Source organism: Oreochromis niloticus, linkage group LG15, assembly GCF_001858045.2.
Source record: "Oreochromis niloticus isolate F11D_XX linkage group LG15, O_niloticus_UMD_NMBU, whole genome shotgun sequence".
Lineage (NCBI taxonomy): Eukaryota > Metazoa > Chordata > Actinopteri > Cichliformes > Cichlidae > Oreochromis > Oreochromis niloticus.
Window position 1 is genome coordinate 11592666 of NC_031980.2, and position 17493 is coordinate 11610158.

The following is a 17493-nucleotide window of genomic DNA, read 5'->3' on the forward strand; positions in this document are numbered from 1 at the left end:
TGTCACAAAAACACAGTCTAATTGCTTTACCCGAATCTGTGAAAAATACCAAATATAACACAGTTTGACAGACATAAAACAGCATCTTTGCACAAACAAGGTGATTCCCAAAAAGCTATTAGCTAAAATGTGGCATATCTCAGTATGGTGTGCAGAATGTCCTTAAAAAAAAATTGAGGAAGCTTGACAAGTGGAGGACAAAAGAAGACTACATATAAAAACTAGACGACTGAGACATGCATCTGGCTCTTCAGTTGACCCATCTAATGTTCACTGAAGCCTTATCAGAAGTGATCTTAGTAAAAAGGTGGCTGTCATGAAGCCATTTTTGAAGGAAAAGACTGAAGTATTCAAATTACACAAGAACTGGACTTAAAATCAGTGGTAACAAGTCTAGTTAAAAATTCTAATTCAAATCTTCTAGCATGGAACCCAAGAAAGTTAATTCTGTTCATCTGGATGTGGTGTTTTCAGCGAGCGACACGTTTTATCACTTGGATGTTTCACGAAGCATCTCTCAGTGAAAATGACACATCCATTTTTGGGACTTGGCTGATTAAGCACTTCTGGTAAATCAGTGGTAGTGACATAAAATGTGTCATCCAGAAGTTCTGCTGGTGGGGAAAACAAGACAAATGCATCAAAAAAGAAATGTTTTTATTGTTCTTTCTTCACAGAAAAAAAAAGTTTATACAGAAAAGTTACTCACATTCCTGAGAATACAGATTGATCACAGTAGATGTCTGATGGGCATTGGGGGGGGACTAACATTGTTTGCAGTCAAGTTTCATGGGTCAGGTTGGGGGGGGGTCCTCACTGAAATTATCATCTCAAAACCAGCAAACGGAAAAGACAAAAATTTCATCTTCCTGAGACACACAAACACATCCATTAACTTACAAGACCGATGTGTCTAAAGCACAATTTCAACCTCAGGGAGGGTTAATCTTTTTTTCTTCTTTTTTTTAAGCTGTGCATTCTTCTGTACATCAATGTAGCTCAGAGAAATAAACATCAGTAGTACAGCATTTCAACTGCCTCACTTGAGACAGTCATGCAAGAACCGCTCCCTGTTAGAAGACTGAACATTTGCACTAGTACATATTCACAGACATTTGTGCTTTTATGATAACTAAACTTGACATGAAGATAACTCCTGGCAAAATAGGTCGTTATATGTCATTGGCAACCACACAGTCAGATCGGTGTAAATTAACTGTTTAAGTTTGAAAGCGTTCCCCTTCATTCGGGCTGAGCAAAGAGAAACAGCTCCATCTAGCTCATGGCTGGGCTAACTGCATCAAAGCAACAACTGCTTTCTGCTACTCAGGAAGGAAAAACAGATTGAAGCAAATTTTAAGCCGGGGGTATAAGAAAACTGCTCTATCAACAGACTAAGCATGTTAAACGCACTAGAGATGAGCATTTTTAGTATTTTCATTAATTACTAAAATAATTAAGCAGGCACTTAAAACATGCATTTACAACATGGGCAGTGTAACTTTTGTGTGCCTTAGTTGGCAGTTGTAGTTTCTCCCCATATTTCTAAATTGTTAAATTCATCTCTACTACCACCACCACTATACTGTGTCATGGAGCAAGATAACAGTACGTGCAGTATGCTTCTGTTTTTGTACCCTCTTGAGAAATGGCATGGAAATACTTTAAAAGATTTCCCAAATACGGGAAAAATTGGAGAAAACTGGAGGAATTTGGAAGCACAGATTCTATTAAAAGTAAAGTAAAAAACACAATTTTGTAACAAGTAATTTCCTGTTGGAGAGACATGTTTACACGCTGCCCTGCACTGACTTCATTGCAATACTTTAAAAAAGGAACAGAAATTAAAGATATTTCTAAGAGTAGATTTTTAATCACAGCTAAAATAAAGTTCAGTTCTGAAATAGAGAAATGAAAATATACGCTTGTTAACAACTTTATCATTTAATTTACAGCAGTGGAGCTTATTATACTCGAGGATGAGAAATTATGTAAGGAGTAAAAACTTTTCCTAGCTTCACATTTATTCCACACTTATTCAAAAGATGTCTCACAAGTTCCAGTCATCAGTAGTACATACAAAGTGTTTGGATATCCCAAAGAATTGGTGAAAAGCACATTTTATAATTCCATATAATTACATAACCCTGTTACTTCGTATATCTTGCAAACTTCATGTTAATCAAAACTCTTCCTATATCCCACTGTCAGCTTGAACAAGCCCAACGTTTTTCTATGAATCACAATTGCTGGTGCCACTACTTTTTTCTAATGTGGACAAAACTAAAGAATAGAAAACAACTAAAAAACAAAACAACCCTTCAACTTCCCAAATAAATTCCCTTTTCACAAAATGATTTTTAAAATATATCAACAATTAGCACTAAGTTGGCAAGTTAAGGAGGCTTAAAACCCAATTTTTAAATCACAGCCTAATTTTTGGAGAAAGATATTTATTACGGGCATCTTTATGTGTGTTTTATTTTGAAAAGCTATTTTCAACTAGTATACATAAATCTTTTCAATACAATGTAGTCTTTGTAAGTATAGCACAGTATATAAAATAATAATAAAAAACATTACAAAAAATATTATAAGGATTTTTAGAAGATGACCCAGGCTAATTGTAAAGACAAGATGTAAAATATTGTACAGGACAGCCTTCCATGTAGGTATGCGTGTCTGAATGGATCATGTTGCTTCATCAAATCAGAAACTAAAGAGTTATACAATATGTCTCACACACAGCAAGAAAGATGAGAAAAGTCGAATCAAAGTGGCACGACTGTAGACAGATGAACTGTGTTCCCTGTGACTTTTTCCTCAGTGGCCAAACACGTATTATGAAAAGAAATTGTGCTTTAATGTGGCGTGACAGGACTGACGCAGGAACCTCAATCACAGTCCGCAGAACAGAAAGGAAACTAAATCGTTGCTGAGAATTAATGATTACATGTCGAGGTGTTCAATCTGCCGAGCCCTCACAAGTAGACTAATGGAAGACAAATGTAGTTTGATGCATATTAAGAATCTACTCAAATAAGAGCGCAGATTGTCTCAGGTCTATGTGCTTTTAGCCGGAAATTTCTATGCCTGATCTGTGAAATCAGCCTCTCATTTATGGACATGTAGAAGCGACTCTACTGTGCACGTCCAGAGGAATTGTTAGAACTTTGCACCTCTCACAAATTTAGCACAGGCAACTCATCTTGCAACATGCTGTCTCCTCCGGAACTGCCTCGGCTTCCTCTTCCTTTTATAGAGAAGAAACTGCCTCACCACAATAGTAGCTCATGAGAGTGTGGTACACCCTAACATGTCAGATATAATACCAATGTGCGCTAACAATTAAATGAAAACACAAAACAGTGGTAGTCGAGCCTCAAGCCAAATGTCACGTATTTGATTTTCTTCCAAATAGAGCGAGTAACCGCTTATTTACTTGAAACATTGTTTTATCGGGCCTAAACACTGCACCTTTAAAAAAATAACGTTTAGGAGAGCCTCAAACATACATACCCTGACTATCTTTACCTTTAGCTTACCTATTGAACATAATTTAGATAACACACTTTTTTTTTTCTTCAAAAACAGGACAGAAGCACAAGCCTTGGCACTATTCTACGAGGATTTCCTCAGTCTTTATGGGTTCTAGTGGGGTACCAGAGTTGGACAAATCTGAGCCTTCATCTTTGGAAAATTCTTCACGCGGGAGCAGCGCACCTGCACCCGAGTTTCCCTGCAGCCCCACTAATCCCCCTTGGGTGAAACACAGATGTTTGATCACCTCATTGGGGCTAGAGAAGGTAGTTGCACAAATGTTACACTTGTAAGGCTTCGATGAGCCCATAAACATCGCCTCCATCTGGTTGCTGTCGTCACCTGCAGCGCACAGCTCCATACTCTGCCGGTCCACCATGGTGTATGTGTCGGCCCCCTGGTTTAGGCACACGTGCCGGGCTGCCTGGTTGGCACGGCAAAAGCTCTTGCCACAAGTGCTGCATTTGAAAGGCTTCCCCGTGTGGATGTACATGTGTTCGCGCCAGTGGCTCTTCTGAATAAACTTGCGGCCACAAGTGGAGCACTCGTACTTCCGTCGCTTCACTTCCCGGTCCACGTCGGTGTTCTCCAGGTTGTCGATGTCCGCGATATCTGAAGGAGGAGGCGTATCGGCCTGAGAATTTAACCCTCCCACTCCCCAGCTGGAAGTGGACACCTCTGCTCGAGGAGAGTCCGAATTGGTACCTGAAACAGGGGTTTGCTCGCTGTCGCTAATGATCTCGACTGCTGTCAGTGCAACCGAGCCACTTGACCCAGCCTTGTTTCCCTTTAGAACTCCCTCAGCTGCTAAGCTGTGCTCTTTAGTTATGACAAGTGAGAGTGAATTGCTGGGCTCAGTCGAGGTCTGCTGAAGAGCCTGTGTGTGCTGTAGGAGGTGCTCTCGCAGGAGACTTCTCTGGGTAAATCGACTCCTGCAGAGATGGCAGGAGTAATGCTTCCTAAAGGAGGAACTCCGCTTCATTATGCTGGGCTTTACATGGAGGATGGCACCTGCTGTCGAACCGTCTGCATTTAAGACATCCATTACCCCGTCCTCAACCATAGGCTTTGCACCACTAGTTGAAGCCTCCACATCTGGGGGTGAGGAAGTTTGCTTGGGTGGTAAGGAATTTGTGTATGAACTAGTAGGCGGCGTGGCTGGATACTTTCCTTCTGAGCTCCCCTGCTCGGTATCAAAGGGTGAAGAGAGATTCTGCCGACTGGGCAGTCTGGCCGACAGTGCAACCTGTTGGTCAGAGATCTGGATGCCATAGAGAGAGGTTGAGAGGTTGATGCTTTGCTCGGGGTGGGAATACACAGACTGGCTTGCCTCCTGCAGGAGTGGATAGGCGTGCAGGAATCTGACCCCCTGCTCCAGTCGTGCAGGGTCTATGAGCTGTGGGGCAAGTTTGCCTGTGTACATCAGGTTGAGGAGGTAGCTGAAGATATCTGGCTGTATGTCCGTAGCCTTAAGACGCACACAGTCACTAAAATACATACAGAATATGGTCAGTTAACATCATAGGATACCTGAGATTTTTTTAAAAAGCAACAGCAAAATGCTGCAACAAGAAGTTTCAACAGGAAAGACAACAGATTCAAGTGAGCACTCCTGATGCCTGTATGATTAAAAAACCGTAACAAGTTATTTATCACTGTTTCTTTTTTTTTCTTTTCATTTTACATCTGCATTATTCTGTTTGATTGCAAACAGTCATAACTGAGGGACTTTTGAGCCATTTGTCTGATACAGCTGTTAGTACTCTCCCGCCATACCTGTCTTGGTGAATGAAGAGCATTCTGAAGTAGTTGGAGAAGGCAGCGAGGACGGCTTTGTGGGCTTTGAAGAAGACATCTCCTATAGCCACGGTGCAGTCGCACAGGAAGCCAAACTCTCTCTGAGCGTTAAGCTGCTGCAGCAGGATAAGACCATGGTTGGCCAACTCCATTCTTCAACCTGCACAAAGACGCACAAAAACACACACAGACACAAGCACCAGTAAGTTTCCTGTCTGGAAGCAGACCAGAGTGTATTGTGACCACAAAGAGTTAGGCTGACGGTGGAGATCTAACGACCCTGTAAAGGCTAACTTGACGCAACCATAAAGAATCATTTAATGACACTGGAGATTATTTCTCAAGCTTTAATTCACAGAAACGCATGCTTATCCAAGGTATGATTTAGCAAACCCAAACATCTTAATCTGATTGGTTAACTGTATTGAACTCCTGTGGATATTGAGTGTTGTACATTGGTATACGTGGGAAAAACAAGTCGGCTTCTTATTTAAATTTCATCCAGAACATCAGACACATGGAAAAATATTCTTGTTCTGAATGAACTTCAGAGACCAGACACTTTTAATCAATTTTATCCAGACTGATATGGCTGCCTTTGAAGTTTTCAAACTAGCTTTGTACTCAGAGTCCCTAACTGACTTCTAATGGCAGTCTCAAAAATGCTACCCTGAGCTGATGAGAAAACAACAAAACCCAATCATGAAAATTGCAAAATGTCTAACAAAAAACTGTGTTGCTGTGGTGATGGAATATGATAAATCTATTTTAACAAAAATACACCTTTAAATTGCATTTAAACTCCTATAACAGGATCTAAATGTGTGAGAGAGGAACATATACATAAACATTTTTAAAATTAATACATAATTATGAAAAAGGTTTCCACTTGAACCCCTCAGAATATTTAATGGCGATACTAAAAATTATATCACCATACTACAAACAAACATAGACACAAAAAAGATTCAGTCAAAGGCCCTCAAATGACATCCTGGTAGGTAGAAATTTCATGCTTTTTAAATTGATGTTATGTTTTCCACAATGTTGAGCCTTTAAAAGTTGGGGGAGATAACCACATATAATTTTCAGGTCTGAACAACACATTTGAGCTCTTTTAAAAACTGTGTCCAACGGTGAATGTGCAGTAACTGTTATATACTATATCTGCAGCTCCGGTCTGTGTACAATTAACTTTCTGAAGCACTCAGTTCTGAGGAAGTCCTGGGAATTCAAACTCAAGGAGCATTTCTGAGCTCTGTGGCTTCATCTAACCAATGAGATGAGCTTTTGCTGACCCTAGGTCACTGGAGGACTGAGAGAGCTTTGGGCCATCACATGATCAGGGTTAAGGGTGTCGACACACATTCCTAAGACAAACTGGTTCTAGCCCTGTTCAGTAGATAACTGTGTGGATCTCCTTTCTCCAACATGTTCTCCACATCACACAAGCAGACAATAAGGGACACCTCACCAGTCAACTTCTCATACAGATCAGAATGTGTAGCACCACAAAAAAGCATTCAAAAGCCCTCCACACATCTGCTTCAGAGGTCAGAGTGCAAAGAAGCTGGCATTGCAGCACACCAGGAACATGCTAGAGTTTCTGCAATAAAAACTGGCACAGAAGGCTCAGAAGACTAAATCATAGACCACCTTTGATTCTGTCACACATAATATTAATATACACTAGGTAGATATACCTTGCTAGAATTACAAGCCAGCACTTAATCCAACCTCCACGAATGCTAAACTGCTCAGTTTTCTTCATTCACAACCGACAGCTTACAGTAAATTACAGCTGAAATGAATGATCACTCAATCAACCAATAATAACTTTTCTTAAAAAATAATTTGCCCTAATTTGGTCATCTTACATTAGACATTAACAAGCTAAAATAAAAATACAGAACAATCTGTGGTTCCAGTTTATATTTCTTCTGCTCTTCTCTGTAAAGATGGGCCCCACTACCCTAAATGTCTAACTTCACAACATTACACCATTTATGTCAGTGACGATCTGTCCTTTTATTCAGAATACGTCACTTTACAATTCAAAACCGCCATGGTCTCCAAAACGGTCATGAATTCAAACCCTGTCTCTAAAATAAATGGAAAAAAACTGAACATCATAATTTTTATGGTTTTACTGCTGGGTTGTTATTTTTATCTAGGTGTGCTACAGCTGCGTGTCCTCTTTACAGCACCGCTATATACCTAACAATCAATGAATGGTTTTATTAATAGTTGGCCTGATCCTGGGTACTTACTCTATCACAACATCATAGTTGCTTTTTGAGTACAGTTACATGTATCTTGTATATTATATATCTAATTTTATTTTCACTAGTTTTCGGGTTACAAAGCAGCATAGGAAAACTAAAAGCAACACGACAGAGGCAAATGTTGTCCTTAATGGCTGCTAAACCCACAAGAGAACCAGAAAACATTAATGTACCAGAATCTTCAGTCATTAATTGACTGCTCTTTCTTAATTAATAACCTTTTCACTTGGTTCCCTAAAGACAATGTTGAAGAATGCCAATTGGAAGGTATGATTTTAAGATTATTATAGAAACTGCAAAAGGATTTATTTCTATATGCTGCGGGTTTCTGCAACTCCAGAAATCGCGGTGAGCCTCCGAATCCGCCTGTTTTCTTAAAGCAGTCTGATTTGGAGCTTCACTTACGCGATTTTGTAAGATAACAGTACTGTTTAACCGCAATCGGGCAACTCGAAAGCCAATAGAGTACGTCTTATGTCCACACGTACCCGGGTATTTTTGAAAACGGAGATTTTCCGTTTTCGTTTTAAAAAATAATCCCGTCCACACGTAAAGGCAGAAATGAAGGAAAACGCTGCTAGGAACATGCCAAAGCAGCAGGTGGCGCTATATTCCTAACAGTGTAGAAATGTTGGCCAATCAGAAGTCTAGAAGACTCGGTGGGAAAAAGTAAACAAAGATGGGGCATAGAAGCAGAACCGAGTCGTATATATGAAGGGACAGTAACTGTGTGTGTATATGTAAGCATTTAAACACTGCAGAGAGTACAATTAACAGTAACAGTATTGTAGAAATTCATTTCACCGAAACAACAACGTGGCGCACACTGTGACGTCAAAAAAGGCGCACACCTTTGACACTGCGTTTTCTCCGTTTTTCTCGTCCACACGTAAATGCAAAAACGGAGTTTTAGAAAATATCCACCCTGGCCGGAGTTTTTAGAAATCTCCGTTTTCAGTGACCGAAAACGCCGTTTACGTGTGGACGAAAGGTGCAAACGCATAGAAAAATATGCGTTTTCAAAAATACCCGGGTACGTGTGGACATAGCCAAGTTGTTCGTAACAATGTAGCACCGCCCCTGCTGTGATGTAGACACGTGGAACAGTTACTTCCGTAGTGAGATTCTCCGAAAAAATACACCGTACAAGTGCCCATGAGGGAAGCATGCCAGGAAGGTAAACACGCTATAGAAATAAAGCATTTCATTACAGAGAACAGAAAATTATACGTCGAGTACATAAAGAAGCCCAGACGGAGCGTACAACACAAGCGCGCTTGGACTGAGTCCTGCCCCGGGTCTCTCTCGGTTGCTATTGCTAGCGCGAGAAAACGGACGTGCGCGCACGCGCGCGCCCAACACACACACATATGAGGAAAGAGAGCGAGCGACGCAAGGGGGATGGGGCTGGTCACGAACGCGTTTCTTTTAACTTCCCCGTGACAATTACAGTATTAGCCGAAGCACACACGAGTAGCGCACTAATTTTACAACACAAGTAAACGAACTGGCTGGTATGTCGCTAAAAACAACCGTACCTGCGCGCTCCTTAAATTGGCAGAGTTTGCCGTGTCGCCGTTGTTTGTTTGTTACCGGAGACTCGTCCGTCCTCTGGGCTCGCAGCAGCTTCAACTGTTCCTTGTAAACGCTGCATTCGTTGGCAGCGGAGAGAGGGTCGTCCGTCGGTGTTTTCCGGTTAGGGGTTTTACGTTACAATCACATGACTGTGGGTAAAAGCCAGCCAAAAACAGCCGTTGTAAAATCCGTTGAGCAGGGGGCGTTTGAGTTAACGTTAATTTCCCGCACTGTGTAACCGCCGCGAGATCAACCCCCGCTTGCCAGGTTCTTTTTTCTTTTTTTTTTTGTGACAGTCGGCCGAAGAGGTTGAACACAAACAGCCAGCAGCTCCACACAGTCTGCGAGTTAATAATTGTGCCGCTGCCGTTAACGACACGTAAACATAAAACCAAACTGTGGCAGTGAGTGTCTCTGTGTGTTGGCCATGACCTTTTGGCCACATTACAAACTGCGTTACTCACAGTCGTCTCATGTTTGCATATTCGGTTAAAGTAGATTTTCAACAAGTTAAAGGGCAGTATAGAGATACTTAAGCTAGGCTAACGCAACCGTGCGTGTCGGGGGCTGTTGCAGACATCAAATAACGGTTCAAAAGACGAATTAAGATATCTATTATGTAACACGCTAGGTTTAAATGGTCACTATGATTTTACTTTTGTTTTAAACAGCAATAAAGATTAGCGGAGAAATACTAATTTGTTTATTTTTAGTTACAACTTTAACACTTAAATAATTTTTATAGCATTTCTTAAGTCAGATAAGAATATTAAATGTATTCACACTGATTATTAAAAATTGCATATAATACTGTCAATATCCCATGCATATACTGTATATATAACCAGTGATCTATCTGTTATTTGTTCCACAATTTATTGCACTCTGCACCATTGCATTGCAAATATAAATCTAGACACACTGTACACGTTATTTTTTGTGTTATGTTGCTGTTGTCTTTTTGTCTATTCTGTTAAGTACATTGAGAGCAAAGAGAAAAAAAACAGCCCAAATCCTTGTTTGTTTTCATATACTTGACCAATAAAGCTGATTCTGATTGTGATCACTGTTGGTCTGTTTTGGTTCCAGTTTCTTAAACAAATCCCTTTATCTTTCAGCAAAACAAGATTTCACAATTCAAGAACCACATTAAGTAGATCTGTAACACAACTTAAAAGTTTACACTCTCTTTTTATGGTAACTACTTGGTTTCTATATGACTATATCATGTCACATGTTTGGTAATGTTATATTTAGATGTTATATCAATAGTTTGGCTATTTATTGTCACTTCTTTTTTATTTGTGGAACTAAAGTAATTTCCTGGCACATCTGTAAAATAGTGCAAATAGTAACAAAGAAACCAACACTGTACTCTGTATTCTGTAGTTGTAACTTGCCTTGGCAGTGTTATATGTGTAAATTCCTAGATGCAAACACAGTTAAGATCTAATATTTCATTAACTTTGTTTCACCCAATCACATAAACACCAACCATAACATTTCTGTTTCTTTTATTTTCAAAAGTTTAACTCCTCAATAAAAAGGTGTCCCCTACATCAGTGAAAGTTGCCCAGCAAAGCAAGCTTAAAATATATGTTGCAGAGTTACTTCTTGGAACAGGTTTGGTTGTGATGTCACCAGGCATGCTCACCGGTACACACCTTAAACTCGTGTTATAGGCGAGACACTTTCCACCTACAACTATGTGATGTGAAAACTCTGAAAATGCATCAATTTGTATACAGTGAAGTTTAGGCATCGAGAACAAGTAACATGCACTGATGGGGAGGGGGGTTTAAGTTACAGCTGTTACTTTATGAGCTCAAAAAAAGAAAAGAAAAGAAAAAAACTGCACTAGGAAACTCAAAATGTTGGAAGTCTTATTCTGAAAAGTTTTGTGAAGGGGAAGTAGTTTCAGTTGAATTTTAACCAAAACCAGAGACACAGAAAGTATAGGCAGACCTTTTCACGAGTGTACTTTGGAGTCATGTCAATATTTTGTCATCAGATGTTGTCATCAGCAAGTTGCTGGATGTTGTCCCAGTGTAAACACCATTTCTTTTTCCAAGGCCTGCCATTACTGAGCTACATTTAAGCCTCAGGACACAGGGTTCACAGGGGAGGATGAGCCTAAGCAAGTTGTGGCTCTATGAAAATACTTGCTTTGCAGGAGGCTGGGTGGAGTCTACTCAAAGGAGGGGGTAAAATGACTATTAGGTGGGACGTAAGGGCTTTTAAGTCTTTGTCCTGTTAACAAAAAAGGAGATATAATCTTGGCCATAACATTACTTAAGCTACTCAGTTAATAAAAATGTAGATTTATGGATGGTTCAAAATATTTAACAAAACAACATGGATTGAGACCATGAGGATGTCAAGAACAAAAGCATATTTGATTAATGAAAGATGCACAGCAGGGATGTACTGAATGTAGTAGATAAACTGTGAACCACTGGATCACTGTTACTGTTTACAATGAGGATCAATACATTCAAGCTTTATTCTGTGTCATTAGTACTCTTGCCCACGTTTGTTTATATGGCCTTAATCAGGCTTAAATTTTCTCAGAACAACTTATTCTTTGCCGTTATTACCGGTTAATTCATCTGCGCTGCAGTAACGTATCTTTTACCATGAGAATGGTGAGATTTGTGCCTGTTTCTGCACAGTTTCTAGGGGCTTGTCGCACAAACGAAATCCTGCTGTTAAGTAATGCATGGCGTGACTGCGTGTGGGGAGCTGAAACACCCAGCTGAACAAGGCCTTTAACGTTAACTGCCGCCCTGCCCCCGTCCTTGGCCTGTTTTGAAACCGGAGTGGTGAGTCACTGCTCTCTCGGTTTAGAAAAACAGATCCGGCCAGGCTGGGGCCCGGCGGGGGGATGGGAAGCCGGCGATGGATGAACAGCGGAGGTGGACGCAGCTGGACTCCCACTCCCAAGGACCCCGACATCCTGACAACCGCCCGGCAGTGTTCCCATAGTGACCGGGGGGCTGATTTGAGAGAAGGGAAAGCACCGCCTGAATTAATTGATATGCGCATCTTTCCAGGCCAGTAATCGTGATAGCAGAGTCAGTTGGCCATGTTTCTCATAAAAGGGGAAGCCCCGGATCACCCCCCCCCCCAAGAAAAACGGACAGACCGCGAATTTACGTCATTACTCTGTTGCCATGTTTTGTTTGTTTTATTTTGTTGTGTTTTTTCCTGGAGTTGCTCAAACACGGCATGAGCCTATATATACAGTGCATGTAACCCTGTTTTTTTTTTTTGGCATACCAGAGTAAAGTGTTTCACAAGCTAAAAATAACGTATTATATTTTGTATTATTTAGCTGTTAGTTTGAATGCTCTTCTATTACTTGCCAGTTAAATTTTCCATTTTCGTTATTCATTGATTGGTTGATTTTCGTAACCTTCTTGGCTATAGATAAAGGAGTCGTTAAAAAGGGTGTCAGTAGGTCAACTTTTCTCTAAACTTTTCGGTCAATGCTTGTCTGGCAAAAAGTGATTTCCGATTTTTCTGTGTGTATTATATAGATAAAATAAAGTCTCTGCAGTTGACAGCGACTCTGTGTTACTGTGTACATTATAATGAATCAAGTTATTTTTGGTCACTTAAAGTATCCTCATAGAACTGTGACGTATTTGTTACCATTTCTTCTGCCATCTTTGCCAGATCTGTCTTGAAAAATAAATTTTTACATTTACGCCATCTCATATCAAATTATTAGGTTGAATTGTTTCATGTTCAGACTTAAAACTTATTTGTTTTTTTAAAAAGTTTATCTTGTAAGAGCAAGGATCACGTTTTGCTTTTTACCTGGTTAAATAAAGGAAATGTAGCATTTGCCAAAAAAGATTCGATGTTTTACATGTGTGTGTTTTTTGTTTCACATGTTGGCCGGCAAACTAATGAAAAGCACAGCTAGTTGTTATTGATGTAGAATTTAGTAAAGGTTTAAGAAGGAAGAAGAAACAACATATAAAACATATTAATATATAACATAACCCATTAATAAATCCTTTTGCCCACATTCTATATTTACTAGTATAAGCAAACATATTACACATAAAAAACGGCACTTGTATGCTTTGTTATTCTTCCACATTGTAGGCTAAATATTGATATTTGACAAGGGTCAGAAACAGGAAGTCACTGGAAACCGCAGTACCCAACCCCGCCCACTCCTCCTCCCCTTTTGCCGCCAAAAACCCTTTGGCCTTTTCTAATAGGGTGAATGAATGTCTCCATGACAATTGTTGCCCTGGACAACAAGTGATGCTCAGCGTGCTACCTCAGCAGCTCAATGCAAGGCGACAGGCGTACCAACCTTAGAGCCACCTGAGATAACACCAGCTTTGAGACCTTTGATATTTAAGGTAATACGTATTACTGAAACAGCTGATACGATTTACCGTCTTGAAAATGCAGTCTCGGCAACAGTTTGACAGGTTGTCAGCACTGTAGTTTACATGTTAACCGTTAGATGGTAGCATCGTGTCCCTCACTAAAAGCACAAGTCTGTAAGGCGCAAGCAGGAAGAAATGTATTTTTAAAAATGTAAACATTTTCTTAGCAAAAATAAGAAGTGAACCCTGGGGGAACCTATTTCAACACGTGACTTCTGCAGAAAAGCGGACGTCACCTTTAACCTCCTAGCTATTCAAGAAACTTTGCTGTCCCAGTGCTTTTATTGATAAAGTTTGAATTTGAACCCCTGCTAACATCATGGCGGCGGATCAAACTATGCACGGAGTTCCCCCTTCATTGTCTGCCAGAGTGGTTGGGTAGGTTGACAGCTGAATAAGCAACGTTATAGCAGAATTTTTGATAACCTGGGGATTTACGTTTCCTTATGAAAATGGGCTCGTAACGTTGGGACTGTAGAGTCCAGACTAGCAATAGCATTAGCTCCCTGCTAACTGTAAGTTGGCAGTGATGGTGTGTAGATATTCAAGCACAGGACGTTGTTTCGGTCAAACCAGAAATGTTATGGGTAAACAAAGATAAAGCATACGAAGGTAATATCACTCCAGGGAGTATGATTTTTGTATTCCACAAAGAAAAGGCTAAGCTTACAGATGGCTTATTAGCTAGTTAACTTGCAAATCAGTGCTGCAGTATTAAAGGGAGATATTCATGGTTATATGTTTTCTCTGCAGGTCATTTGCTTATTTGACCATTAGAGACAGACTACCCACCATCCTGACCAAAGTTGTCGACACAATTCATCGCAATAAAAACAAGTTTTTTGAGGAATACGGAGAGGTAAGACCATGTTCATTCGATTGAGGCAATTATGAGGTTCACGTTAAGACTTGCGTTGGATTTTGCCAGTGCTTCCCCTTTATTTTCAACCAGGCGGGTATCCAGGCAGAGAAGCAAGCTATATCTCTGCTATCTAAGCTGAGGAATGAGCTGCAAACTGATAAGCCAGTGCTAGCACTGACAGACTGCCTACCGGACACAGATTCCTGGAACCAATACCTAGAGAGGCAGCAGAGACTGCAAGGTGACCAGGAGTCTGTCAGCTGGTTCAAGTCTCCCTGGCTTTACGTGGAGTGCTACATGTACCGTAGGATACACGAGGCGCTCTTGCTCAAGTGAGAAGCATTTATATGTTACAATGGAAGCTACTGTAGATGTAAACCCTGGGATTTTGTAAAAACTTTTAGTATATTATTGAGCCGTAAATGGGGATACTTTTATATACTCACAAAACTTTGGTACTGACTGATATAGTGGTGCATAGAAAAACAAAAACACAGTGGCATTGGTTAGTGGATAAATGATTTTGACCATCAACATCAGCCTTGAGTTTCACAACCGGTGGACCTTCAGTAAATATGTTCCTCTGCCAAGGCTTGTATTTATCTCTTTGTTTGTTAGCCAGATTGAACAAAAATTAACATAACTGAATTTCATGAAACTTTATGCAAAGCTACAATAGAAGACAAGGAATCACCCACTTAGTTGTAGTGTAAATCCAGATCAGTTGCTTTGAAAATCTGAGCTCTATCTTTGGCAGAGGATATGCTCTCCAATTCCCTTTCTCATTTCTTTTTAGATTGTGTTTGTGTAGTTTTTGTACCTGTTATGATTTTATTTCTTCTTTTATTTCAGTCCTCCCATCAGTGACTTTGATGTCTTTAATGAGGGAAAGACTCAGGGCTTTACTGAGTCTTCACAGGCTGTGATGTCCTTGTGTACGTACTTGGAGGGCATCAATAACAACATAGAAGAGCTGTCTAAGAATCAGCTGTTTGAGCATTTCAGCAAACTAATGCAGGTCAGTTCAATTTATATCCTTAAAGCTATACATTTAAAAGATTCTCAGTATGTAAGTTACTATTCTTTTTTTCAATTTTGCCTTTGTATTTATTTAAATTATTTATTTATTTAAAACTTTGCTTTTTAGTATGAAAAAGTGAGTGATTCTGGCTACACCTGAGATGAATGGTCCTCTTGTGAATCCTTGTTGTGATTGGTAGCCTAATTTATGCGTCAGTCAAAAAATGTAATGCACAGAACCTAATTTCAATCTTTTTTTATAGATCTAATTTATTGTAACTTGTAATATAACTGCAATAAATATGGAGCATTAGTTCTTGGAGGTTTGATATTTTAGAAATATTTTACAGTAATCTGTTACTATTTACTGAATACATTTTGTGACTCTTTTAAGGTATCTCTGTGGGGAAACAAGTGTGATCTGTCTATATCTGCTGGCCAAGAGAACTTCCAGAAGACCAGTCCACTAGATTCCCTCTACAGCCTCCTGCCCTTCATCCTGGTGGATGACACCAAAAGGGTATGGTCAGCTCTTATTTCTGCGCAGAGGCCAAGAGAGTCAGGGAAAACCACTGCAGACAGAGTGGACATTGTGCTAGACAATGCTGGCTTCGAGTTGGTCACTGACTTGGTCTTAGCCGACTTCCTGGTTTCCTCTGGCCTTGCACGTCAGATTCATTTTCATGGCAAATCCATCCCATGGTTTGTCTCTGACGTCACAGCTAAAGATTTTCAGTGGACCATTCGGCAGGCTATGGCAACCAATCACAAGTGGGTTTCCAAATGTGGTGTTCAGTGGCAGAGGTACTTGAAAGAGGGAATGTGGTGCTATCATGATCATCCTTTCTGGACACAGCCCCATGAGTTCTGCGACATGGCAGCCGATGCTCCTGACCTGTATACAACCCTGCAGGGAGCAGACCTAGTGCTGTTTAAAGGCGATCTCAACTACAGGAAGCTGACTGGAGACAGGTACTGGGAGCACACAGTAAGCTTCGAAACTGCACTGCGAGGCTTTGGACCTGCACCGCTGTGCAGCCTGAGAACTCTCAAGGCCAACATTCAGGTTGGTCTGCAACCGGGACAAGGGGAGAAGCTTACCTCCCAAGATCCAAGCTGGATGACTAGCGGCAAGTACGCTGTGATTCAGTTCCACAATCCAAAGTCAGAATAGTCAGGTTCAAATCAGGAACTCACTTTGATGACATGGGTTTAAAAAGAAGCTTCATAAGCAGGCGATACCTTTAAGCCACTAGACACTTAAGTTAGGGGAATTGTTAAATGCTGTTTACTAGCACTTCATCAAGTTTGATTCAGGAATTCACACAATAATTAATACTCAGTAATAATTTCATAAAAAGCCATCTCATATCAAAATTTCACATCTTGCTTTTTATCCCAAATGTGTTATAAACCATGAATTTAGTCATACTGTTTACAGGTTAATGTTGTGAGCAATTACTGAGGAAAAACTGAGTATGAATTCTATAGCAGAAACAGTTTTGCATGCGTTTGTGAGAATGATGTAAATGTAATTTATAGTTTGTTTGGTTTTTCTTTTTTGTTTTTGTTGTTGTTTTTCTTTTTCTTTTTTTTTGGATTCAGCTCAGGTTGTTTTACTTGGTGTGATTACAGATAGTTAAGTTCACCAAAAGCAGATCATAACATTTTTGTTATTGTTGTTGGGGCAGTGTAACAATGAGTGGCATGTGCTTGTTTTGCTTAAAATGGGAACCTGGACCTCTGTCTCCATAGATAAAAGTGGATGTCTCTTTGCACATTGTCATGTCGTTTGTCACTTTCAGTAATCAACAGGTGATGTTAACTGGATCCCATAGTGCTGCTGGGTGAAAATATTATTTTGATGATTTGTTTTGATTTAATAAATCACTAATAGAACTGCTCTTTTTCCTTTTGTCGTACTTTACAAGCAAGAAAAATGTTGTTTTGTGTACTAATAGCCGTTTTGTAAATCTGACCATATTGAAATGAATATATTTCA

General features: G+C 40.1%; 2 protein-coding genes and 1 long non-coding RNA gene across 3 annotated transcripts; 2 read left to right on the forward strand and 1 right to left on the reverse strand.

The window, feature by feature from the left end:
- Positions 1–643: 643 nt before the first annotated feature.
- zbtb2b (zinc finger and BTB domain containing 2b) lies at positions 644–10341 on the reverse strand. The gene is made up of 3 exons (XM_003449935.5): positions 9161–10341; positions 5317–5497; positions 644–5027 (listed from the first exon to the last, which is right to left on the reverse strand). The coding sequence occupies exons 2-3, from the start codon at positions 5487–5489 to the stop codon at positions 3617–3619; spliced, it is 1584 nt and encodes a 527-aa protein (XP_003449983.1). The 5' UTR covers positions 5490–5497; positions 9161–10341; the 3' UTR covers positions 644–3616.
- On the forward strand, positions 8680–13058 carry LOC112842414 (uncharacterized). Its single transcript, XR_003214173.1, has 2 exons — positions 8680–8799; positions 11870–13058. It is a non-coding gene; the product is annotated as an uncharacterized LOC112842414 (long non-coding RNA).
- A 632-nt stretch (positions 13059–13690) lies between these two features.
- armt1 (acidic residue methyltransferase 1) lies at positions 13691–17388 on the forward strand. Its single transcript, XM_003449934.5, has 5 exons — positions 13691–13987; positions 14363–14468; positions 14562–14803; positions 15324–15489; positions 15886–17388. The coding sequence occupies exons 1-5, from the start codon at positions 13929–13931 to the stop codon at positions 16663–16665; spliced, it is 1353 nt and encodes a 450-aa protein (XP_003449982.2). The 5' UTR covers positions 13691–13928; the 3' UTR covers positions 16666–17388.
- The last annotated feature ends 105 nt before the right edge of the window (positions 17389–17493 follow it).